We start from the raw sequence: 27,073 nt of genomic DNA, 5'->3' as shown, positions 1-27,073 counted from the left end.
TCTACAGTCGCACTAAGTGAGGTGAAATCCGATCCAAAGTAGAAGCGGGCAACCTGGACCAGTTCCGATTACATCACTGTATTTGTACATGTGTACATCAAGCAGCATTCGTACCACCAAGACTGGCACGAGTAAATCAGCTCCCAAGAGTGCAGTGCAGTGTGCAGCTCTGTATGGAGTAGTAGTACAACAGTGCTGCTCGCTGACAGAAATCCACTCAGCTTGTGTGAGTCATCAGCACAGCATCTAGCATGGTCATGGCAGATATTCAGACTGCGTGTACTCTGACCTATGCTGTGCATAGTACAAAACGTACTTGCAACACGTGGTGTAAGGTCTTGCCGCCCGAGACCCCATATGCAGAGTTGCAAGCTCTTGGGAGCTTATTTACTCTTGGTTCCACCTCCAGGGCATCAAGTGAGGGCGCCAACTGTTCTGCACGTTGGGTCGGATTGCATGTGCCATGCACTGCACATAGACATCGCAGAAAACCAGAAACCAAACAAAGTGTGAATCGTCTGCCTTGGTTACAGCTCATCGCAAGTGTCTTGCGTCGCCCATCGCACCGAAGACAGTGTCGCAAATTGTGCTGAAGTGAGGTATTGCACTGCATCGCACTGTATTGCCCTGTATTGCCCCAAGCGGGTGACTTCTCAACGTGAGTGCGTGTTGCGTGGCCACTATTTCTGTGTTCTCCATGCATTCAGGTTGCAAACTATCCAGGACACTATCCAGGACAGTATCCAGGAGTGGTGATCACTTCAGAAGTAAGTGTTTTACTATAATAATAGTATCAGTTAAAACACTGACAACACTGACAGCACTGACAGCACTGATTGTAGGTACACTATAATAGCAATCCGAAAGTGAACAAGTGCACACTTTCACGAAATCTGGAGGTATCTTGAATATGACACAAATACCCGCGTGGTACTGCAACGCAGAAAGCACTTTAAAATAATTTAAAAATAAATAAGGACGGAACTACGTTGCTGTCATATAAATAGCAGGTTGAAATGCATTGATTTCATACGTCTGTCATGTGTAGCATTGCATCATAATAATGATAGGGTCCGGCTGTCATGTATAGCACTGCATCATAAGTATAGCATTGCATCATAATAATGATAGGGTCCGGCTGTCATGTGTATTGTCATAATAATGATAGGGTCGGAACGTTTAGATGTGACCTAGTATTATAACAACTGTATGTTCTACATCTTCACTCTCTAAGAAACAAAGTGCTACATATAAAGATGGATGAGTAGTATGACTCGTGTAGCTCAAAACATGCAGACATGCATGTAAAGTTTTGGAAACTCTGGAGCTGGTGGTGCGTAGAACAAGAAAAACCCTTGCTCTGCTCCTCTTGAGCATCTCAATAACTGGTATTGCGTAGGCAACAGTGATTGTAGCATCTGAGGCTGGCTGCCCTGCACAACATATCTCGCCACTCAACATTCGTCTCCAGCCGCTGCGTTTTCGTTCAGGTTGAGCGTGTAGTCGCGAAACAAGGTTGGATTCTCGACAACAACTGCAGTGCCACTGTTGCAAGTCTCCATGTCATGAGATTCCCTGTATGTCACACACAACACAGCATACAACACACCACACACAACACACCATACACCATACACCATACAACACAGCATACACCACACAACACACCATACAACACACCATACAACACAGCATACAACACAGCATACACCACACACCATACACCATACACCATACAACACAGCACACACCATACACCATACAACACAGCATACAACACACCACACACCATACACCATACAACACACCATACAACACAGCATACAACACACAACATACACACCATACAACACAGCATACAAGGCAACACGTTTGGTAACTGTGGCGGGTCACTGGTGACATCTTTCACCTCCGTTGATTTCAGGTGTGAAGTGCGGGGCCAGGATAGGCTATAAAAGTAATCATTCCAGGAGGGGATGGTGGTCGGGGTTTGGGATGGCTTTTAGGATTTCAATTTTCTTCTTGCCTTTAATGACTGCACCTCTCTTTTAGTTCCTTGGTCCTTTTTTTACCTTTTTTAAATGTAGTTATGCACCATCAATAAAGAATGGTTGACAAGGTTGTACCTACCAGCTTGGTGTCATGCAGATGCATGGACAGCTTCTTGCCTTTAATGGCTGCACCTCTCTTGCTTTCCCGGGCATTCTTCTTGCCTTTAATGACTGCACCTCTCTTGTAGTTCCTTGGTCCTTTTTTACCTTTTTTAAATGTAGTTATGCATTATCAATAAAGAATGGTTGACAAGGTTGTACCTACCAGCTTGGTGTCATGCAGATGCATGGACAGCTTCTTGCCTTTAATGGCTGCACCTCTCTTGCAGTTCCTTGGTCCTTTTTACCTTTTTTAAGTGTAGTTATGCGTTATCAATAAAGAATGGTTGACAAGGTTGTACCTACCAGCTTGGTGTCATGCAGATGCATGGACAGCAGCAGCACATGAAACTCAGGAAGAAGAAGCAGAACGAGCCGATAACACCCAGAGCAACGGGTTTCCACTCTGAATCCACTTGCGTCGTGCAGTTTGCTTCTTGACGCTGCCGCGTCGTGACTTTGGTGATCGACGAGGAAGACGAATTCCATGAGGAGTTGCTCGAGCGAGTGAAGAACGCCTCCAAGTGCCAGAGTCCGAGCACGTGCACAGCTGCATATCCACTGACCGTGTGCAGCTTGTGATGGCGCATGCAGCGCTGCGACACCAGCACGTTGATCAGGATCGTCATGTGCTCGTGCGTTGTCTCGTTGTAGGTGGAGTTGCTGATGTTCCACGTCCACGACATGTTGGCCTTGTCCAGTGTATAGTTCTCACTGTGTAGATAGTACACTCTGTAGGTAGTTAGTAGCAAGGACAGAGCCAAGAGAAACAATGACACAACATGCAGAACAAAGACAGACACACCATGCAGAACAATTGCACACCATGCAGAACCGCTGATCATCAACATGCCATGTCATTGACAAAGAAACAGCCACGTTTCACAAGACCTAGGGGTAAAGCAATCATGCTGATCACCTGATCACCGTAGAGTCCTGTACATGTAGATTTACTACCAGTGAAGGAGATTGGGTGCATGCAGTGAATGTAGTACTGAGCAGATGCAGGCACTGCTGTACGCAACACATCCCAGTGCTGGGCATTCTTGTGGATATAGCTGGGCACAATCCAGCATGGCGTGTGTGTGACCTTTCTCACTTGATAGCATTGTTGTACCATCATCGCACTACACATTTTGTTTTTTTGTTAGTACTTGGCAGCCTTGATGGAATTCCTGTTCCCTGCTGTATACTTGTAACCAGGCTACATGTGAAGCGACAGCACGCAGAGATCCAGCAGGCAGAGATCCAGCATTTATATGGCTCCCGTTACTTCCTTATTAGGGTTGTACTCGATACTCGCGATCATTTCCAGATGTGCATATCAATTACTGCAATGGCTTTTCAGTCACAAACATGCTAAGAAGACGTGCAGGCCAAGACATTTACAGCCCTATCTAGCTCAAGGACAAGTGGGGGCGTCACACACGGTATAACCAGTACGACCATGATTGTACCACCTTTTGTCCAGGACGGTCCGCCCCAGGGCACCAGTACAGCCCTAAAATGTGCCGGGTTGGCCGAAAAATCAGATTTCTTTCTCCCCGCGGATATCCCCCAGACTCCCTGTCGTACCACTCCTCACTGCCCTGTGACACCTCTGACAAAATAAATGAATGCCAGGCTTGATATCATCAGGTCAGCTCCGCTGTACATGTAGATCGTCATCTTTCGTTTAGAAATGATTGCATGATTTAGAATATCCCTTACTGCTGTGATAATGCTTGTCTCCAAGCTAGTCTCATCTCCACGTAGCACTGTAGCTCGTTGGGTTGTGAACAGTAGTGCTCTGCCTCCAGTAGCGCCGTTGCCTGGTATCCACGCAAGGCCACCGTTGACTCCTGCCGCGCACACAAGCAAGAATGTCCATGGTCAGTTTAGAATTGCACGGCGAATCAGGCGTGGCGGTGCCTCAGTACAATGCATGGCTGGTGTAGGATTATGTGAGCAACATGCATGGCTATGATAAACTGCAGAATGCTCAACGGTACATGAACAACTTGAGTCTAAATTGGCGAGCATGCACTAACGAGGCTGCACCATTGCCTTTCGAATAACAAATGTACATGTACACACACACAAGCACGCACGCATGCACGCACACACACCAACACACAAACACGGAATAGAACGCACATTTTTCTCGTCAAACGGCTCTACTGTGACCTCCACAACTCTAGGTACACCGTAAGAGGGTTGTCCGTTTCCACCTCCACCGTTTCCATCAGCTGCCGGCATAGTTGTGGGCTCGGTTGTTGGTTGTACTGCAAAGCACGATGCCGGTACAACCCGTTGAATGACATCCGGGCAAGTCGGAAGAGCTTGGGGTAAAGTAGTTGGTGTAGTGGTCGCCCTTGTCGTGGTAGGGGTGGTTGTTGGTGCTGTGGTAGGGGTGGTTGTTGGTGTTGTGGTAGGGGTGGTTGTTGGCGCTGTGGTAGGGGTGGTTGTTGGTGTTGTGGTAGGTGTAGTTGTTGGCGTAGGCATCAGGCTAGTCGTTATCACATTTGTGGGTATAGATGTTGTGAAGGTGGTGGGTATAGATGTTGTGGGTATGGATGTTGGAGTGGAGGTTGGGGTAGTAGTTCCTGTTGTTGCTGGGACGGTGGTTGTTGCCGCTGGTGCTGGAGCTGCTGGTTGCGCTAAATCACAACACAAATGTCACATACCAAGGGAGAGAGTGAGAGTGCATAGACATCGTATTCCCGTAGAACAGCACTTTTCTTCACCGCAATATTCCACCGGCCGCACCCCATGCAATGAATACATGAAGGGCTTCATTGCAAAACGAGATAAATCCGTTTTGACCAATTTTCAGGAGGAGCGATTTTCTGTGATCAACAACTGGGTGGGTTTGGGTCAAATTTAACTTAGCAGATGAGAAGAGTAGGGTGATGTATGCAAATACAGGCTTTCTCGAAAATCAGGGGCCATCCATTATCTCAAGCAAGGTGATTCTTCAATATTTTTGGGCAAAACCAGAGGTACTCGCCAGACTAATCAGTATTATGAGATTAGAAAGTACAAGTGCAACGACTTCACTGAGTTCCGAAATCTGAAGGAGCTCAGCAGCAGCAGCAGCAGCACTGCCAGCAGCAGCGTCGTCCATCCCTGACGCCTCTAGCATACTGCCCTTTGCAGTTTCGAAAGCGAAAAAACAACAGCTACGAAGAAGATGATACGAAAAGAACGAAATGACAACGTAGATGTAGCTGCTACAAAGCACCAACACGAAAACACTGTACTTTGAACTCTGACATCGACATTTTGCACAGGCTCAGTCTAGTCGCGATGTTTGCCACGTGCTGCGCCAGCATGCACTCGCTGGCTTGTCCTAGGTCACGCTGGCCTGCGCGACAGGATATATTGCACTTTGCTCGAAAACATCGGTGGTGTTTATCGCGTTTTGCAGTAGAACGTCAACTTCAACAGTCAGTGTCAGTGGGATATGTCTCGTTTTGGAGAATTCTTTTTGGCCATCAGATGCAGTGATCCCTACTGATTCGATTGACACCGAAAACGCCATATGCATGAGATTGGCGTTTAGCGCGTTTTGCAATGAAGCCATTCACATGTAGTCTCTGTGTTGTTCATACTAACTGCCTTAGGAGTCATTCATTTTACCGAGTGCTTTATCCTCTGCTAGACTCCCGAGAGCAAGAGTAACTATCCTAACGTATTCCAGTCAAGCTTCAGTGTAAAGTGCCCAGGACAAAAAGGGCAGTCCGGGGCTACCGATCGTTGTTGTTTATTTTTTAAACGAAAAGTTCAAGTATTTTTCAGCTCTCAACAACCCACCCAACCACCGTTTCTGCAGGTAAACGAATTGATTTCAATATTCGGCACCCAGTAGTCCGTGTACAGTCAATGATTATTTCCAAAAACGAAACTACTAAACCCCACCAACAACCAAATGAAATCTTTTAATTTTGACAAAAAAAAACAATTGGAAACCTTGGACAGGCCCTCAGGGAGCCATCCAAGGTTACCAATCGTTCTTTTTTCAGCACGATATTTTCCGTTTGGCTGTGGGTTTTAGGAGTTTTTGTTTCCGAAATAATTATTGAATGCACATGGAAAAAGTGCCAGGTAGTACATGGGTGAGGAAGATTGTTTTATTCGCATACAGGATAGGTGGGTGGTGGTGGTGGTGGTGGCAGAAAAAGTACTAAAATGTTTCGTTTTGAAAACACAACCGGTAACCCGGACGGCGGCCAACATGCAATGTGATATAAACAATTACTTTTGTAGAGGACCCTGCAATATGCTATACGAGTGATTTGACCTTGGATATACAGTACCTCCGCTATAAAGTACAGATCATACAGCCTGTTGAGGTCTGGTATACTGAAGTTTCACTCTGCTAGTATACTAGTAGTAGATTCTAGTACTAGGGTAAGGTAATGTACAATGTACATAGTCCTGTCTGGAATCCCAAGTGGACACCGGCAGTTGTACAATACACTCTCCCTGGCCTTGGGAAGCCGTTATCAAAGAACACAGTCTTCTTTCTGCGACTTACTGCAGTTTCGTGTGTTACAGACTTTGATCTCATTGCTTGCTCCAATGCACTCCCCGGTGCTATTGTCGCCGCAGGCACGGATCCTCCACTGTGTTCCTCCTTCACAGGTCACTGTACATTCCGACCAAGAGCCCCAGGACTCCCAGCCAGGATCTGACAATCCAAACAGAGACCGAGATAGAAAGACACACAAAGAGAGAAAGATAAAGAGAGAGAGAGAGTGAGAGAGAAAGTGAGAGAGAGAGAGAGAGAGAGAGCGAGAGAGAGAGCGAGCGAGCGAGCGAGAGAGAGAGAGAGAGAGAGAGAGAGAGAGAGAGAGAGAGAGAGCGAGAGAGAGCGAGAGAGAGCGAGAGAGAGCGAGAGAGAGAGAGCGAGCGAGCGAGAGAGAGAGAGAGAGAGAGAGAGAGAGAGAGAGAGAGAGAGAGAGACACAGAGAGACAGAGAGACAGAGAGACAGAGAGAGAGAGGGAGAGACAGAGAGAGAGGGAGAGACAGAGACAGAGAGGAAGAGACAGAGAGAGGAAGAGAAAGGGATAAATATTGTCATACAACAGGAATGGTTTGATTCACAAGGATTATTCTGGCCTGCACACAGCCACTGTAGCCTAGCCAATTCCAATGTGGTTAGGTGATTCGTGAATATTGTTTTCATATGGGAGCGCACAGCACGCACTGGGTTGTCTTTCATTGTAATGCTGCAGTGTGTGGGATGGCCCATTGCCAAAGGTGACCACTGTCTACAGTGCAAACACAACACATCAACCATGCTAGGCACCTTCCCAGCCAGTCATAATCAAGTGACTACGGACTCACACACAATGGCATTATGTCGTGTCATGTCACTAGTGAGTGCCTCGGCCATCTGATCACAACGCTACTCACCTGGATAGATGGCATTGGACGCACTGGTAACGGCAGCCTGTACTTGTGAGGCATCAGAGACGGCCATCATGAACTGACTTGCCGGTTGCTTGGAGAGGCTGAGTAGCATTGGTGAAACTGTATCACCGCCCAGCGCAACGCCAAACACGTCAACTCCGTCACTGATCATGCTAGTCGACAGGTCCATAGCCAGCTGTGGGGCGGGCTGTGGAGAATTGGAGCAGATCATCACGGACGCGTGGTACGCCGAACTGCCATTGACATACTGTGACTTGATGAGCAGTTCGGACATGTTCAGTGCCTTGGTTGGGTTGCTAGCTGGGGATGGATCGGCTTGAATGCCGTCAACTAGTACCAGCACTGCCTGTGTGTTCGGATTAGTCATTGTAGCAGTGTCAATGAGCACGTTGGCCTGGTCTGTGAATGAGATCAGTGTGAATATGCCTCCTGAAGAGCTGACGGGCGGTCGCATGGCCTCCACCACCTGCTTGATGAAGAGCCTGAGGAAGACCATGTAATAGGCACTTTGCATCATCTGATTGTCCACAACTAAAACCATGTGAGAGAGGCGCGTGCTGCTGGAAGCTGGGTAACACAAAACAGAGCATACACAGACACACTACTAGTCATATTGTATACAATGTGCGTTTTCCATGCCGGACTTGTGTGTGTGTGTGTGTGTGTGTGTGTGTGTGTGTGTGTGTGTGTGCTGGCATCTAGAACTACATGCATAGGCATATGTCTACCGCGAGTTGTTTAGAATTCCCCGGTGTTGCTTGCCATGTTGACGTCCCACGAACTGTCCTTGTCTCTCTTTATTCCTGTACAGTGCTGGCTAATACTTGTCACTCCAAACGGACACCTCCCGACGTTCGATTTCAGGCAATTTACACCCTTTCCTCTTGTGGTAAGGCTACATAATGAACATGATTGACTAGGCACCAACACAATCTGCAGGCTTGCTGTTGATACAGTTTGGGCTGAGGGTAATTTTTTAAATCATACATCAGTTACTTGAGAGCACTGCACGAGCGTGTACTGGCGGAGCAGTACCGATGTCACGGTATTCCACTTTCCTACCATATATTCTGTGTCTCTTGGATGCAAGTTTGGTGCATGTGGATGCAAACTAAAAAAAACCCTTGCCCCATCGGGGTCTGATCCTTCTCAGGTTAAAGATAGGCATTGAAGCAGGTCAGAGCAGCCTGAAAGTCAGGAATTGCCTAGGAAATACAGAGTACCGTGAATGTTATTGTGCTTACATGGTGCTGACGTTGGGCACTCCGTGACATTGCACACCACATTCTCAGTACTGTTGCCAGAGCACGCCGATGCCGGAGCGTTGCGTCGGCACTGACGAGTGCGGTAGCGTGAGCTGAAGAAACCACAGCTTGGCACGCACGGTGTCCACGCAGACCAGGATGCCCATCCGTAGCCTTCAAAATACCAATAATGCACAACACGAGCATGAATCATCATCAACAGAGAAAACCGAGTGTGTGCATTGTTGGAAATTTCCATTCAAATTGAAGGACACGTTTCTGTCTTGTGTGCATCATGTTCTCTGGTAACTTTATTCTAGAATACAAACTGCAGTCAACCTCATGGCCCTGATAACGATCTTGGATATAACAACACAATGTACATACCCTAGTGACCGTTTGACTGTATACTTTCAACGTCGCGAATAACGACACTTGTTTCTCATGCACGATCGAGTGTCATTATTTGCAATGTTAACTGTATCTGCATTCCACACACTCGCAGTCAAGTCACCAGAGCTACTTGTATATTATCTAAGCAGGAAGCTGCTGCCTGCGCCATTTCTTGTTCCATACGAGGACAGTCACTTCAGTACACCAGCAAGGTCAATACTCACCAGCTTCAAGCTGTGCCTCCATCGTCGACGAGACACTTGTGAGTACTGAGAAGCTTGAGGCCACGTACAGGTGACTCTCTGACGGCTGGCTAGTTAGCGTGGCCAGTTCGGCCACACCGTTGCCATTGCCGATATTGACGGCAAAGATCTCCACGCCGGATGACTGCAGGTTGCCAGCCAAGACCTGTGTACTGCTCGTGCTGGTGACGTCCTGAGCAGCAAGGGTCATCAGTATTGGCCGACGTTCCGCCGACAGACTACCGCTCTCCGCTGTGAAGTACTCGCCTGCAGCCAGCTCCATGGCCAGTGACACGTTACATGCACCGTACGAGTACTGCGACATGGAGTTGATGGCGCTGATCACATTGTAGTTGTCGACGTACTGTAGTGACCATGACTGCAGGTACAGGCGGTAGGTGGTGCCAAAGAGAATGATCTGTATGCGACTGCCCTGCAGGCCGATCGCCACCTTGAGCGACAGTATCATCTGCACAAGAAACTGCTTCAGATAGAACAGGCGCTGTGTTGTCTGGGTGGCATAGGAATCCACCATGATCACCATGTCAACCGGGGCAGCATCTAAACAGTTGGGAATGAGAACACGGAACACACATGCCGGTACCTATCAGTTATCCAGTTATTATTGGAACACGCACGCACACACACACACACACACACACACACACACACACGCACACACGCACACACGCACACAAACACACAAACATATCAGTTGTCCAAATATTATGTGAAAGTCAATGGAGTACCCAAAGGTCATGTTAGTCATCGCGGATATGAATGATTGATGCCGAACGGCTGATACCATACATGCACGTGTTCAGGCAGTTGCAAGATTAAGGTTTAGTGCAATACTCATAGACTGCGATAAAAAAAACACCTGTACGTGAGTGGCAAACTCTCATACATACGCTTAACGAAGAAGCGTAGTATATTACCCCAAAAGCTTGCATCGTGTCAATGCATGAAACTCCATGCCACATCCATGTAGTTGTAAAACCTAACGAAATCTCTTCATAAAGCTCTGCAGAGACACATTCTTTTATCTCGCAGGGTTTCCATAGGTTATGATGATGAGAGCACATGCGTTTCTTACCCAATGCCAAGCCGCACAGTACTTGTGAGCATGGCTGAGTCTCGGTGCTCTCTCCAGTGCAGGGGACGCCGCCACTGCATGTACGCGATCTCCATTGTATGCCGCCGCCACAGGTAGCTGAACACGTTGACCAGCTGGTCCACTCCTGCCAGCCAATGACTGGAGATAAGCAACAGGGGGGGGGGGGGGGGGGTAACATAGAAGTACATGATTATTGTAGACAGCAAACTCATTATGCATTGACATCCAGTATTATCTGTCTATTCACCTAGAATTATAGAATTATAGCTGACACTATTTGCGTGTGATGCAGGTATAATTATGTCAACATGGTATGTTGCCTGGTTGTTGCACAGGTGCAAGATAAACCCACCGAGGAGTTCTTGTGCTCCCTAACACACATGGTGAAAATCGAGTGGAAATCACAGCATGCAATACCCGTTCCGGCTGCGCCGCTGCTATCAATGGTGAGTGAGTGAGTGGTGTTCTCTTGTGCATCTGCTTACCTCTGTGGAATGTGGACTGCATCTGCACAGTCAGCTGGCTAACTTCACTGTAGCTGCTACTGATATGGGCATGGGTAGATAGCGGCTCACTGGCCAGTGTGAGCAGTGAGCTTTGTGCCGTTGCCGTGCCAATCACAGACGTGATCACCTCTACACCAGAATACTTGAGCTCAGTGGCCTGCATGGTGGCCGCACTGCTCACTGTTTGAGACTCGCCTCTCGCCAGCATGACCAGCACTTGATGTGCGGACACCTGCCACTGTTGTGCTGCTGTCTGCTGGTACGCAAAGTCCAGTGCAGCCTGTGACATGGCTACCTCCACGCTATTACTGCCGAGGGTTACGTAGGACATTTGATCGATGGCGGGTAGGCACGATGCTAGCGTGTAGCACTGCGTGAAGTTGAGCAAGTACACTATACCAGCACTACCATAGCCACGTATGGCAAACTGACTGCCATTCACGCCCAGGCTTGGCTGCAGTGTGCTCAAGAACTGACGAGCGAAGACCTTGACCTCGGCAAACTCCGCTGCCGTCATGCTGCTGGCCAGGTCCACCATCAGTAGGACTTGACTGGCCTGAGAGACCGGCTCTGCCATGACCAAAGCAATTATATACACCAAATAGATAACATTGCTTATTTGGTTGATGCTACTCTGCATGCCAACCATGTGTCTATCATTGCTCAAAGCCACACAGAACATACGCGTAAATACTTCTACAGTCCATTTCAAAACTATAGACGCGTAGGGTTTTTGAAATATTTCAAATTTGGCTAGAACTTTTTGAGAATAGTTTTCGGAATATTGCTCAGGTCCGCTCCACAATTACTCTCATAAAGTTTCTAAACGATTGGATAACAGACGCCCAATTTGGAAAAAATTATGCATAACGTGATCACAGATTTTATGTGGTATAGATGCTGGCATAACGGTTTTTGCCTAGGTACGCGTCTATAGTTTTGAAATGGACTGTAAGTTCTGCCACCATTACTGCAGTCAATTTCAGATGTCTATCAGAAATGCTTTGGCAGGTTCTTCATCATAGAAAAAGTTCTCATACTCCAGGTCTCTTTGTTGCAGCTAGTTTGTATGTGTGTGTGTGCTTATAACTAGTGTTGAAACGATCTCACCGGGTACTCGTAGCTCGCTCGCCAGAAACTCGGCTCGTTTGTGCGGCCAGCTCGTTTGCACTAACGAACACCGTACTCCGTACACATGGCAGTACATGTCGACCGGGGAGTCGTAAAATATGTTACGAGTCCCTGGTCGATCGAGAGTCCAGTCCGGAGCATAGTGAAAATCACTCGCAGTTACAGTGACTGTATGCCTGCACGACACTTGAGTTGTTTCAGTTGTCGTTGCAGCTTTGGTGGACTCTACTGATGTCTTGTTCCGCATCTGCTGACTTGTCGCAGGATATGCTTCGGTCACCTCTCCATTCGAGTGAAAGTACGCTCAGTCGTTTGGAAGTTTTCTCCCGCGATGCAGCGAAGACCAGGGCTCCTTGCAATCTTTGAAAAATTGTCTATTCTTACAAAGGCTACTCAACGACGGCGCTGAAAAGACATCTCGACACCAAACAGCAGTCCGAAGTGAAGCAGCAGCAACCCCAAATGCCGGCGGTGATAATTTGCGGTGATAATTTGAACCAGCTAAAAAAATCGAACTTAGAAAAAATATATTCAAAAAATCATATTTGCCACATCAATGAAACTCGTTAGCTTGCTCGATAGCTTGCTCGCTAGTGGAACTGATCGCTCGTTTGTTATAGATACGCTCGTTTCAACACTACTTATAACGACATGGCCCGACACAAGTGCATTGCCCAGCGGAAGTTGCCTGTGTCACAACAGAAGGGTGCCAGGCAATGTATGAAGTGCATGCGGTGGTTGAGGAGCGCTGGAGGACTGGCTGTGCATCGCTGTCCTGTGTCCACGGATGTCCCCACTGTATCTATTCGCCATGAATCTGACTCTTTTCGATGTGATGTTTGTCGCCGCTCTTTCCGCTCCCGTTCTGGATTGAGCCGTCATCACTGTGACCGTGCGAAACGGATGTCACGTGCAGCCAGGAACAACTGCCGTCATGAATGCGAGCATTGCGAAAGACGGTTCTCAAGGCCACAGGACTTGCAACGCCATGCCAAATATTGTTGACTTTGCGATTTCTCTCTCTTCTCTTTTCTCTTCTTGTCGTTATCTCCCGCTTCTGAGAGCGGCGTGGCCCGATAGGGTAGCTGTACATAGTAGTAGTACTAGTGTGCTTATGTGTGTATCTCTGTGTATGTGTTTGTATGTAGGTGCGCATGTGTGTGTGTGTGTGTGTGTGTGTGTGTGTGTGTGTGTGTGTGGGCGTGTGTGTGCGTACGTACGTGTGTCTGTGTAAGCAGAAAGGTGATGTGGTGCTCCATGATCCACTCACCTGGTTCACAGGTCTGGTTATTGCAGACTCCAATCGCTCTGTTCAGTCCCTGGCAGCCACCGGCGCTGTTCGATATACACGTACGCTCACGCCACTGCTGGCCTCCACCACAGCTGGCCGTGCAAGACGACCACACACTCCAGAAGCCCCAGCCACGCTCTAATTGAGGGTGGGAGAAAGGTAAATGGACATGTATCACTGTTACAGCCGTAAACCACACCCTGCACCCCCCCCCCCCTCCCCCCCCCCCACACGCACGCACGCGCGCACACACACACACACACACACTCACACACACACACACACACACACACACACACACAAACACCCTACTCTACACATGTACTGTAATCTTTGGTTGCATGTTTGAGTTGAAGCGAGACAGTGGAAACGCTAAGTCCACAGCTTGCCTTATGCCAAATGACTTGGGTGAGAACTGAGAAGGGATAGCAGCCGTAGCAGGTAACGTGACAGTGATACACAACAAAATGCTGTTGATTTATCTAAAGCCCAAAGTACTAGCCTCTGCGACAATGAAGGGTAGATGTGGGAATCCAGGCAACACTGTAAGCAAAGCACCAGGAACGCTGCTTGGAATGTAATTGACGTTGCTTACGCGGGGATTATTTTGGGAAACGTTCTTACCGTGTATCATCTGCAGCTGGAACGTAGTGGACGTGGCTGGCAATGCTGAGTAACTAGCAGCTTGGTAGTAATGTGTAGCAGCGGGAGAACTAGCCATGCTTGCCAGTGATAGCTGGGAAGATGTAGCTACGGCTGAGCCAACTGCTAGAGTGTACAGCTCTACCTGAGACGACTTCAAACTGGTGGCAAGCGTCACGCTACTCGAGTCCACGGTGACCCCATCACCTGTGGCAAACAGCATGCACGGATGCGTATCGGCTGTAGGCGTCGTGACAAGCCTGTTCTCTGCCCACTGCAGTGCCACACTGCTATCAGCTGCAGAGCTTGCAGGCGGTGTGTAGGCTATGGATTCAATGGCTGCAAGCAAGCTGGCCAGTGTGGTGTCGCTCAGCTGCGCAGAGTCGAATATCACCTGAGCGACATCACTATAGAGAATGATTGAAACACGCGATCCTCCCGTGCTGGCTGATGGCTGCAGTGACCTGATCATTTGCATGCAGAACCACTTGAACTGCTGGAAGTCGTACGCCGTCATGCTGTGTTGAGACGGAAAGCAGATGACCAGGTCCAACGGCTGTACGTTAGTGTGCACAGCTACGGGAAACACACACAAGCACACGTGCACACGCGTACACAACAGACATAATGTGTTTACAGCGCCAAGCAAATGACTGCCTTGCGCAGTTTCTCCGTACCACCGGTTATTCGGCGTACCCTGTGAGAGTAATGTGCACGTATTGAAGTCGGATAGTTCTGACCTATCGTAGCCTGCATCTACCAATGCTGTGCTGCTGCCGTGCATGTATTCAAGTCCAGTTCTGTTATGTCACTGTATTAACTGTTGTTTTTCATGGCCACAAGGCTTGTTCTTTTGACCCACCATACACGTACCCACAACTTGCATCTCTATAACACACACACACACACACACACACACACACACACACACACACACACACACACACACACACACATCACTGTATCTGCCATCGTTGCATCGAGCACACAAAGTCACTTACCTGGCGCACAAGTGGCTATGGAGCATGTCTGCACCTGGAAATCCTCACCAGTACACTCCCCGTTGGAGTTGCTCGTGCACGTTCGTTGTCTCCAGTACGATCCATTGTTACATGTAGCTGAGCAGTGTGACCAGTCACTCCAGCTACCCCAGCCTGTCTCTGTAATGCACACAACACACAGTACAAACAAGAATGATACTTCAAGCAAGGACAATGTTTCTGGGGATTTATCGACTCCATTGCAGCCATTTACACATTGCTTTTCTCATTCCAAACACTCACACGTAGCCTCTCTGCTGCAAACCTCGCATCAGGTTCACAAAATATTCGGGCATGGCCCATCGTCAGTGTGAAACAGTAAACACTTTTCGAGAAAAGGACAATAACAACAGTGTTATACGTATACATGTTTCTGTTCAGCTTGTCGAGTGAGGGTCGCGTGAACCTAACAAACATGATTGCGATGGTGAGCTTAGACTGGGTCCAGCCTGTGCTCTATTATGAATGACTCACTCCCCACACACGTTGATGTACAGCATTGCAATGTGCAGCACTTTTACCTGATGGTATGGAAGCAGTGATGGTGCTTGCTATCATTTGAGCACCAGGAAGAATTTGCTCTTCCAGTAGGGTGATGCCAAATTGGCTAGTAGGCTGACTGGCAATGGATAGCACAGGGGGCACTACATCGAAAATGTTGTAGGCCTGCACATCCTGCACTTCGACTTCCGTGGCAGTGTTGCCTGCTACAGCCAGGCACTGTATCAAAAAGCCGCTGTCCTGTAAGTGGACTGCTGCCTGTACCGTATTGGCTGTTGTCTGCACGCTGGCCTCGGCTAGCACCACCAAGACAGGTTGTCCGTATTGCTGCACGATCGGTGTAGCCACACTCGGTGTTGTTGCTGCTGCTGCTGCTGCTGGTGTGCCGGTGTTGGTGCTGGTGCCAGTTGCAGTGCCAGTTCCCTGTGGCATTGCCGGGGTTTCTGTTGCAGAGTGGAGTGTCGTTGGTACTGTGCCTGATGTCGTGGCTGTTGTGTAGGCTCCCGATGTACCACTTGCAACACCTGTTCCTGCAGCATTGGTTCCAGAACTTGCAGTAACTGAAGAGTAAGCTCCAGTCACTTCTGCACCCGTCTCTTGTGAGCCTGTGCTAACTTGTGGACTGCCGGTACTTGTACCAGTCTCGGAGGCCAATGAAGATGTGTAAGCTGATGAAGTTGAGGAGATAGCGCCCGAAGATGAACCTGTACCAACAGAACCAGTGCCCGGAGGTGAACTTGTAGCCGCAGAACCAGTGCTTAAAGATGAACCTGTACCAGCAGAACCAGCGCCAGTATAGGCCTGAGTACTAGAGCTGTCCAGTGTAGTTGCAGTCCCAGGCATAGTGTAGCTGCTACCCTGCTGGGCACCGGTGCCTGTGCTCGTCCCTGCCGGCCCTGTGTGTGTGTGTGAGGCCGATGCTGGTGAATAGGTAGCAGTGACACTTTCAGCGGAGCTTGATTCAGTGCTGGACGGATATACAGTTGCTGTTATAGGAGATGTTTGCGCGCCAGTCACCTCATCTGTGAACGCAGACATGGACGTTCCTCCGATTGCCGAAACAAATGTACCAGTTCCACTTGCAGTTGCACTATTTGCATTGCTAGTTGATGCACTGGAGCCAGTGGATCCAGCACCGGCAGTGCCAGAGTTTGCAATCATACTTGATGCTGTGGCAGAGTCAGTGCCTGGAGTAGCTTGGCTAACAGTGTCAGGTGGAGATGTTGCACTACCTGTGCCTGGTGCTCCACCAGTAATGGATGAACTCCCTGGTGTTGGAGTTCCTGTGTTCCTGGATATACCAGTACCCGTGTAATAGTCTGATGTACCTGAGCTTGGCATGCCCTGGGATGCGGCGAAGCTGCTTGTGCTTGTGGATGCATGCACAGGACCACTAGTCAGCGTGGACACAGCAGGGTATGCACTGGCGGTGCTGCTGCTGCCGCCGCCCAAACCCAATGTTGCAGCCAGCTGCAGAACGCTGTCCAGATTCTCAGTGCCCAGGTCTTCATAGGACAGTAGTGAAACGGAACTAAGCACTGAGCTTGTTGTGGGGTACATCATGTCTGCTGTGTCCAGCACGACTTTGGAGATGTTGCCGAACAGGGTGATCACCACACGGCTACCATCCTGCCCACTGACGGGTGGCTGGAGGTTGCGCACTATACCCTGAGCCAGGATGAGCTGCGACGCAAACTTCTCTTCGCTCACAGCCGATCCGGAGTCGAGGGCGATGTTGATGAATGTCGCTATGCTGGTGTTTGCTGCAAGTCAAATGGCATTGGAATCAAACAGGAACAAGTTCTCGTAGATGCAACCTACACGATATTTTTTAACTTTTCCATGCGTAGTAAAATCAACAGGTGGTAATACTACTAGGCTTCTACAACAGATAAACACAGCATCATCATTGAAATCAAATTCAGCATCAGCAGTGGCTGCTGGGCTCAAGTCTGGATCGCCACAGTTCTGATACATCCATAAAACTGAGTGATACTAACGAACTTGTTTACTAGTCCCCGGTGCTAATGAGTGTGGGACAAATAATTTGTAACCCTGGTTAAAAGTTAAAACGTGGGATTTTTGCTGCTGGAGGCGATCAGAGCTCCACCTGTACTGCTGTCCTGTACATGTACAGTGTACAGTGTACAGTGTACTTACACTTGCATGCTGCTAGGGTACAATTGGCTGTCTCCAGCGTTGCACCGGTACACACACCCGTGGTGTTGTCCACGCATGTCCTGTCTCTCCAGTACACGCCCTGGTCACACGATGCCGAGCACGTCGACCAGGCACTCCACAGTGACCAGCCTAGTGCCATGATACACACACACACACACACACACACACACACACACACACACACACACGCACACATGTGCACGCACATGCACACACAGTTGTACAAGGACGTACACGGATGACCACATGGTACGATTTGCAGCTTCACAAGGCAAGTGTAGTGGACGGAAGATGACCATGATCGAGAAGGAACAAGGTTCCATGACCGGCTTTTGGTTTTACAGGTCACAGCGTAATCTGACTATGCTGCAACCTGTAGTCGATAGAATGCCGATGACCGGGCATAGGTGCAGCTAACAGCTAATGGGATTTTCTACGGAACAGGTTGAGTACAATTATACACACCGTGGTTTTATCGGCGGGGGAAATTATTCCACTCGGATGTAAATGAATGGTTGTACGCAGGGATCGGAATGCATCACCTTGCTTTCTACATGATACATGAGTGCTTACCTCCAGCCAGTTCAGCTTCCTGCAGGCTGGCCAACTGCATTAGACAGCCAGCATTCTCGCCGCACAGGTGTGCATACACAGACTGTGGCGATGACGCCACCTGCTTCAACTCCTCCAGCTGCTGAACAACGTTGGACGTGCACACCGTGTATACAACAGTACCGTTGTGTTTGAGATCCGCAGCCAGTGCTAGACCAGCTTCGTTGATCTCACCACCGCCACCACCGTTGAACACAACCAGGACAGGTTTGGTTGATGTGTGATTCACAGAGACGCCTGACACAGATGCAGAACTGTTGAAGCTGTGGATCTCAGTGAAGTAAGCAGCGGAATATTCCAGCGCTGCTTGAGCCGATACAGCCGTACTGCTAACAGCTGATGAGATCTGAATGTTGTTGATTGCGTTGATGATTATCTCATTGGTGATGTAGGCCATACTACGTGTATCAATCAGCACCTGCACGCCAAGCTGATTCTGGAGAACAATTCTGCAGCTGCTGCCATACACGCCCATGGCTGGCTCAGTGTTCAATATTATTCTCTGCAAATAGGCACTGACTTGGCTCCATGTTGTCGCCGCCGTCACTGTATAATCCAGTACTATGAGAAGGTCTTTGCGGACAGTTGAAGTACCTATGCAGCGCACAGACAAGCATTACATTACATCATCGTTGAATCACTAATACAGCACAACTCTTCTTAGCCTTGTGAGTAATGCCGCCGAGTGTTCTGTGCGCCGCCAACTCCACCTCTTCACTCACAGTCTTCCTACACCATCTTGAAGGCAGAATAGTCTCAGTCTGCTGCATTTATGATTGCATGAAAGCTTCCCACAATAGACACATGCTACAGGACCATATCAAAGCTGCACGAACCCCACAGCCACATCTTTACTATCATACCATCACACACAGACACTAGCAAGCAAATACAACCTCTACACTATACATGTACTTACTAACAACAACAGGACACTGGGCAACACTGCATGTGTTGAACTCCAGTGCTGCACCAGAGCATCCAAGCAGTGGCTGGCTGCAAGTGCGTTGTCTTTGCTGTGTTCCACCTCCGCATGTTGTTGTGCATTGCGACCACACTGACCAGTCTGACCAACCCCGCTCATCTAGTACACCAAACAGAACATCGCAGCAAGTTAGATGGGAGAGTGTGTACGTGTGTGTTGACGTGGATGCATTATTTGATAACCTATCTTGCCCTTCGTATCTGGCAGGGAAGAACAAAAATCGCTCAGTTCAGACTTCGTAACACACAGAATGTCTCCCAGTGCCAAACTCTAATGTCAGTGTGCTTGCTCTTTCTGCACAAAGCATCCTTGAAAGTCCATTTCAAGAACACAACAGTCATAATGTCATACCCTACTGTGACGGAAACCGCCCATACATATACGGATCTATAAAAACACTGGATCCCAAAGTCGGCTGTGTCAGGACTCTGCCCTGGCTTTGACAGTGCACGTTCAAGCCTTCTTGTGAGTGCATTTTTAAAGGTATTCATATGCAGACCACCCCTCAACCCCTCATCAAGCCCTTTGGACTAGTCACAGCAAAATGTCCTGACCTTCAACAACGTTGGTTTGCAGGGTAATAGCAGATACTGCACTGGCAAGGTTTCCCGTTGTGACCAGATGACTCTCGGCTGGGGAGCTCACGAGACTCAGAATGACCTCGCTGGTTTGAACTATAGCCGTGCTAGTTGTGGTGGTACTTGTGATGGTTGTTGTGACAGGTGCTGATACGAGTGAAACAGCAGAGATATCAATGTTAGCCTCTTGCAGCTGTTCAGCAATGCCAGTATCCACTGTGGAGATTTCAGCTGTGATTCCCAGGAACACAACTGATGTTGATACGGGCAGCGCAGTAACGGTCACAGCCGGTGTGCTCTGCTCTGCAGTCACTGCTGGAGTGGTTATTGCAACACTGCCTGTTCCTTCTGCCGAAGACTGGCCTACACTGGACGATACGGGTGTTACCCCCGTACCCGTTGAACTGCCAGTACTAGCAGGAGGGCCCGGTGTCATTGAGGATGTTTGTACAGAACTGGATGATGATGTTGATGTTGATGGTGCTTCACTTGTCCCAGTCCCAGTCTCAGTCCCAGTCCCAGTTGATGCTGTATCTGCTGGCAGTGAACTAGATGATGCCTGTGCTGTCCACGACGTTGCTATCAACGTAGACGAGATCGGTGAAGCCAATGATGATGCAGATACTGGAGAACTGCCTGGCAGAGAAGATGTGGAGGCTACGGTAGTATCCGTGGCGGATGAAGGTACTGATGAACTGGAATACGGACTAGAGACCGCTGGCGTTGAGGTGATGGACTGTGATGAGGAGGTTGGCTCTGGGCTTGATACTGCCTGTGATGAGGAGGTTGGCTCTGGGCTCGATACTGCCTGTGACACTGTAGACGATGAGGTTGTAGCCTGCAATGGTGATGAAGATGATGAAATAGTAGAAGAGTGAGTCGATGCTGACTGCGAGTGGGACACTGTTGATAATGGCACGGGTGCAGTTGACGAGAAAGCTGCCGCTGATACCGACGATGATGTGTGCACAGCTGTAGATGAGTGTAAGCTAGATGACGCTGTTCCGGTGGAAAGTGAAGGTTCAGGTGGAGCCTGTGAAGCTGCCGATGACGACGATGTTGTGTCTGGCTGGGCCGTACTCGCTGCAGGGCTGCTGGCGGTGGCTGCAGCAGGAGTTGGAGAGTTCATATTGGCTGCAGCGGCAGCAGATGTGGCCGTGTCATGCACAATGGACTGGATGAAAGCTAGTGCCGCAGTTATATTCCCAGAGCTGCTGGAGGTCACTGACGTAGTAGAGTTGTATGTGCCCGTCACATTACTGTGTACTGCACCTAGAGATTGCTCCAAATGTGCTAGCATTGCTGGCAAGCTGGTCAGTGATGCAGCTTGGGTGAATTGCGACGAGTTGAGCAGAATGTTTGCTTCTGCAGCGTACCCGACAACTATGACTTCGGCCGTCGATGCTGTCACGCTTACTAGGTTAATGGCAGCCTGCTGTTCTTGCTGACATTGCCCGCCTTGCTGGCAGGTCACATCTAACACTGTTATCACTTGCGTTTGCACAGCTGCATACACGCAATCAGATGGTTAACACACATGCGTGTCACACGCACAAACACATACACACGCACATGCACACACATGCACACACACACACACACACACACACATGCGCACGCGCACACACACGCGCACACACGCACACACACACACACACACACACACACACACACACACACACACACGCACACAAGCACGAACACAAGCACGAACACAAACAGACCCACAGGTCACAATCCAATCTCTGAGTACAGTATACATCATACGCCCAATAATTATAATGGCATGCACCCATCCGGTTTCCGGTTTCTTTCTCAAATGACCAATACAGCAATCAACTGCCTTCCTCTGTCTGGGGATACATTGCTACGAACAAAGGATCCGAAGTTAAGACATGGCGTTCCCAGTGCTATACATAAGAGGCCATTGACTGCAGCTGTGCTGCTGCTGCTACTTACGTTGGACGCAAGTGCCTGTGCCGCACGAGCGTGTTTCAGAGCTGCTACCGGTGCACGGTGCAGCTGTGTGCTGCTTGCATGTGCGGACGCGCATCTGGTGTCCACCGCCGCAGGTGGCAGAGCATGTCAACCAGCCGCTCCACGGGTTCCAGTCTGCACAAAACACAACCAGCCACACACTTCACTGCTGGCATAGCTATCTTCACATGCCTTTCCTCCTCATGTGCGCGTATGAAGTAGAACGGAGCGTCTTCAGCACACTCTACAGAACATTGCCAGTACAGGCCTGTTCGACACCCTACGCACATTAGCCCTTAACTACATTCTGCCAACTGGCAGCAATCACCATGATCCTAAGCTAGTAGCTCATCTTGTGTGTTGTCCATATCACTAGATACTAGTAGAGGCATGTACATTCACAGGCCTGTCCTTACCAGATGTGTAAACACCGAGTATGACTTGTGAAGTGCTGGACAGTTGCGACACATTCTGCACCACGTACACATGGCTACTGGCCTGTTGCTGCTGCAGCTGGTGCTGCGTCAATGTGAGAACTTCTTGACTGGCGGTCAGTGCTGCTTGCGTGGTGACAACGAACAGTTCACTGGTGTTCTGTATGGACTGGGCAAGTGTCTGGTCCACTGAGCTGACATTGATGACACTGTGCGCTAGAAGAAGACAGGATGGGGCGTGCGAGAGAGTGCTGCTGCTGTTGCTGCTGGACGTACCATAGCTGACATCACCAGGTGTTACACCTGTACTGGTTACTGTTGCAGCAGCGAATGTGTTTAGTTGTGTTTGCACACTCGAGAGCACAGATGATATGCTGACAGAGCCACTGCTGCCTGTGCTGCTGTGTGTTTCACTCAGCGCTTCCAACCACGTGACATTGGTCAGATTGGAAATGGCCGCAGAGAACGTCTCCACGGTCATTGCTTGGCCTGTATAGTTTGTTGTGTCGATGGCTGTCAGTGTGCGAGTAGAGGTGAAGACATTCACGATGACATTCTCCACTAGGCTGTGCGCAGGCAACGAGTCGATATGTAGGTATTCCGTAACTAATGCAGTGGACTGCTGCAAGAACTCAATTTCTAGAGATGATGCTGCCACTGCTGTGTGTGTAGCCGGTGCTTCTATGCTGAATATAGCGTACCCAACCGACGCATTCTGACCGGAGACATCCACACCTGCATGGCACATTGTGCAGCAAAGACAAGACACCAAGCTGTATTGCCAAACACTAATTTTGGCTGCATTCTTTGCTCTTTCACGCGTTCTCGAACGCACACGTACACGCGTGTGCACACACATACACACACACGCGCACATACACAGTCACTGCTAGTGTGACAGCGCTAAGAATTAAGTGTTTATGACAGCACGGTGTAAATTACTTACCCGCACTAGTGGTGTTGCACGTGTGATTATTGCAATGCTGCACTTCACTGGAGGAGCCGTCACAGCCAAGCAATGAGTGCAAACAGGTGCGCTGACGCCATTGCAAGCCCTGGTTGCAAGGCTTGGAGCACTCCGACCACTTTGTCCAGTGACTCCAGCCAGTAGCTGCAACACAGAGCAGAGATACAATGCAAGCCAGCAAAAGTAGCCAGTCAGTCAAGCACACACACACGGTGTTATCGATCTCTGAATGCAATGGACAGTGACACGCCAACACAAAGCCAGAGTAGTGTCCACCGTGACCGGCAAAGTAAAGTGTTGGGGATGAAGAGAGGAAGAGAGAAAGAGAGAGAGAGATAAAGAGAGAGAGAGAGAGGGTGTATCTGTGCGAGAGAGAATAGAACTTTGTCGTTATCGTAATTCTTACCAGGGTAGAGTTGTGATTGCATACCGACAGCCACCGTCACCAGCTCCTGTTCTTCCTGTGTAAAGTTCGTGGTTGAACTGATCACATACACATTACTCTCACCCAGGTGATTTGCAAGCAATGCGGCCGCTGATGTTTCAATTGTTGATGCGTTGCTAACAGCACTAAAATAACTAGTGGTCACAGACACGCCTGAGTGACTAGTGAGAGATTGGGCTAATTCAGCAGAATGGCTCTCTATCTGGGTTGTGGAGGATGCCAACACAATGAGATTGGCCTGTTCTAGCGCCTGGCTAGAGTCCTGCACGGTATGCACTGACGATGTGACTGATGTGTGGTTGGTGACAAACTCCTGCACCTGAGTAGCACCCAACACCAGCTCAAGGCTGCCAGATCCCAGGCTCGGGTAGCTACACGTAGACACAGTAGTGAGCAGAGAGTTGAGCTGGCCGTACGACGTCACCTGTGTGTTATCAATCAATGTCTGCGTTGTGTTGCCATACATAACCACGCTGACTGATGTCTTGTTCTCGCCGACGGTCATGGTGGAGATGATGTTTGCCGCTAGAGCCTTCTCTGCCTCGAATGTCTGAGCATTGCCCGCGTCGAGAAGGATCATGACGCCAACAGCTGCGTCCGTCCCTGGTGTTGCAGAGCAAGAACAGTGAAGAGAGCATGAATGCATGAATGCACATACGCACACACGCACCCCCCCCCCCCACACACACACGCAATGCTATCTAACTACTGTAACACACTCAGCATCAACATGATCAGTGGATGAATACAACATGATCAGTGGATGAATACAACATGATCAGTGGATGAATACAACATGATCAGTGGATGAATACAACATGATCAGTGGATGAATACAACATGATCAGTGGATGAATACAACATGATCAGTGGATGAATACAACATGATCAGTGGATGAATACAACATGATCAGTGGATGAATACAACATGATCAGTGGATGAATACAACATGATCAGTGGATGAATACAACATGATCAGTGGATGAATACAACATGATCAGTGGATGAATACAACATGATCAGTGGATGAATACAACATGATCAGTGGATGAATACAACATGATCAGTGGATGAATACAACATGATCAGTGGATGAATACAACATGATCAGTGGATGAATACAACATGATCAGTGGATGAATACAACATGATCAGTGGATGAATACAACGTGATCAGTGGACGAATACAACGTGATCAGTGGACGAATACAACGTGATCAGTGGACGAATACAACGTGATCAGTGGACGAATACAACATGATCAGTGGATGAATACAACATGATCAGTGGATGAATACAACATGATCAGTGGATGAATACAACATGATCAGTGGATGAATACAACATGATCAGTGGATGAATACAACATGATCAGTGGATGAATACAACATGATCAGTGGATGAATACAACATGATCAGTGGATGAATACAACATGATCAGTGGATGAATACAACATGATCAGTGGATGAATACAACATGATCAGTGGATGAATACAACATGATCAGTGGATGAATACAACATGATCAGTGGATGAATACAACATGATCAGTGGATGAATACAACATGATCAGTGGATGAATACAACATGATCAGTGGATGAATACAACATGATCAGTGGATGAATACAACATGATCAGTGGATGAATACAACATGATCAGTGGATGAATACAACATGATCAGTGGATGAATACAACATGATCAGTGGATGAATACAACATGATCAGTGGATGGATACAACATGATCAGTGGATGAATACAACATGATCAGTGGATGAATACAACATGATCAGTGGATGGATACAACATGATCAGTGGATGGATACTGCCTTGCTACTAATGTACTAGTACACCTGATACTAGGAACTCTGTTGCATTTTAGCAAATGTCTCAATGGATAACATTAAATATTGACATACCGGTTAACTGACAGGCAGTGGCACCACAGGACCGGCTCTCTCGCTGCGTTTCACTCGCACACATGCCCGTGCTGTTGCTAGCGCAGTATCTGCGTCTCCACTGTACACCAGCCGCCGCACCACTACCACCACTGCTGCTGCTGCTGCTCTGACAGGATTGTGAGCATGGTGTCCACTCCTGCCAAGGTAGATAACCTGAAAGAGAGTCACACAATCAACAACAAGAGTACTCGTGCGTTACAGCCATGCATCACGGCCTGGCCTGCCTTGTCCACACACTGGCCTGTATGCGTAGAAGGCAACGTTTGCCGGGATAATATTACTAGCGTGACGATGGTTGCAATGAACTCTGTAGCTATTTGAAACATGATACCACTGGTCTAGCTCTTCGCATTTCACATGGAAAGAAAAGTGGAGGATACATCGTCAGTGTGCATGCAAGCTACATGTATCTCTGTGCTGTCAATTTGCACGCAAGCATCTCCGCCAATGAGTAGGGCGTAAGGAATGGCTCACCTGGTGTAATGGCTTCCTGTATTATTGTGGCAGCCTGCACTAGGCTGCTTGCTCCACTGCTGATGTAGCTGTAAGAAGTAGCTGGTTGACTGCATATCGTTGCCAGTGTGGCTGGTGGTGTTGACATGTTGCTACTGATAGCAAACATGTTAGCACTGTACTGCTGCTGTATGGTGGCAGCGCTTGTGATGACTGCCTCTTCTACTGTGCTCACACTGCTGGAGATCATGGTGAAGACATCCAGCTGGCTTGCGGCAAGCGAAACAGCGCTGGCATTCACGGATGCGGACTCGTTTGCCCTAATCTCAGCTGATGTGACGCTGTACTCAGCCACCAGCTGCTCGGCTGCTGTAATGGCCAGGGTGAGGTTTAGTGGGCCCAGATTAAGAGGCTGCAGCTGGTTCAATTGCATGAGGAATTCTTGTGTTGTCTGGACTGCAATACCGGTGGTGTTGAACGAATGCTCCGCAACATTACTGCTTTGGTGCGATGCATTGGAGATGTTAACGGTCGTAATGGCGTTGACCACTGAGCTTCCGCACAGCACCACCGACATCTGACTGCCGCTTTCAACCAGCACTGGCTGTCGACTGACTACGTCCTGGATGAGATTGACGGTTTCCGTGAACGTCTCCACAGTTGTACTGGCACTTGACTCGATCAAGAACACCATACTGGACTGATAGGTAGTCTGTCCTAGGCCTGCATGGTACACACAAGAACAATGCAAGAATGACCAATGGTTCACACACTAGTAACAAGTGCATCCGTGGGTGATTGCA

General features: G+C 48.7%; 1 protein-coding gene and 1 long non-coding RNA gene across 3 annotated transcripts in view; one reads left to right on the top strand and one right to left on the bottom strand.

Annotated features, from left to right (window-relative positions):
- LOC135819883 (uncharacterized) overlaps nt 1–15,140 on the top strand; it is a 37,813-nt gene extending 22,673 nt beyond the window's left edge. Inside the window, exons 7-11 of the long non-coding RNA XR_010554001.1 lie at nt 708–767; nt 8,381–8,458; nt 10,901–11,011; nt 13,441–13,652; nt 14,134–15,140. This is a non-coding gene — a long non-coding RNA (uncharacterized LOC135819883). The remainder of the gene's footprint in view (nt 1–707; nt 768–8,380; nt 8,459–10,900; nt 11,012–13,440; nt 13,653–14,133) is intronic.
- The window catches only part of LOC135819768 (mucin-3B-like), an 83,634-nt gene continuing 57,303 nt past the window's right edge, over nt 743–27,073 (bottom strand). For both annotated transcript variants that reach the window (XM_065333043.1, XM_065333036.1), the window contains exons 44-67: nt 26,292–26,993; nt 25,776–25,970; nt 23,817–24,458; nt 23,390–23,554; nt 22,426–23,178; nt 21,992–22,144; nt 20,009–21,538; nt 19,389–19,553; nt 18,431–19,063; nt 17,837–17,986; nt 15,697–17,439; nt 15,137–15,295; nt 14,118–14,711; nt 13,473–13,631; nt 11,051–11,641; nt 10,545–10,703; nt 9,431–10,009; nt 8,814–8,987; nt 7,552–8,136; nt 6,670–6,822; nt 4,287–4,789; nt 3,861–3,991; nt 2,457–2,882; nt 743–1,575 (exon numbers count right to left, since the gene is read on the bottom strand). In XM_065333043.1, coding sequence (XP_065189115.1) covers nt 1,455–1,575; nt 2,457–2,882; nt 3,861–3,991; nt 4,287–4,789; nt 6,670–6,822; nt 7,552–8,136; nt 8,814–8,987; nt 9,431–10,009; nt 10,545–10,703; nt 11,051–11,641; nt 13,473–13,631; nt 14,118–14,711; nt 15,137–15,295; nt 15,697–17,439; nt 17,837–17,986; nt 18,431–19,063; nt 19,389–19,553; nt 20,009–21,538; nt 21,992–22,144; nt 22,426–23,178; nt 23,390–23,554; nt 23,817–24,458; nt 25,776–25,970; nt 26,292–26,993 — 11,165 coding nt within the window. In that variant the 3' untranslated portion in view covers nt 743–1,454. The remainder of the gene's footprint in view (nt 1,576–2,456; nt 2,883–3,860; nt 3,992–4,286; nt 4,790–6,669; nt 6,823–7,551; nt 8,137–8,813; nt 8,988–9,430; nt 10,010–10,544; nt 10,704–11,050; nt 11,642–13,472; nt 13,632–14,117; nt 14,712–15,136; nt 15,296–15,696; nt 17,440–17,836; nt 17,987–18,430; nt 19,064–19,388; nt 19,554–20,008; nt 21,539–21,991; nt 22,145–22,425; nt 23,179–23,389; nt 23,555–23,816; nt 24,459–25,775; nt 25,971–26,291; nt 26,994–27,073) is intronic.

This window comes from Sycon ciliatum, chromosome 1 (assembly GCF_964019385.1).
Source record: "Sycon ciliatum chromosome 1, ocSycCili1.1, whole genome shotgun sequence".
NCBI classification, from domain to species: domain Eukaryota; kingdom Metazoa; phylum Porifera; class Calcarea; order Leucosolenida; family Sycettidae; genus Sycon; species Sycon ciliatum.
This window is presented reverse-complemented; position numbering and strand designations above follow the sequence as displayed.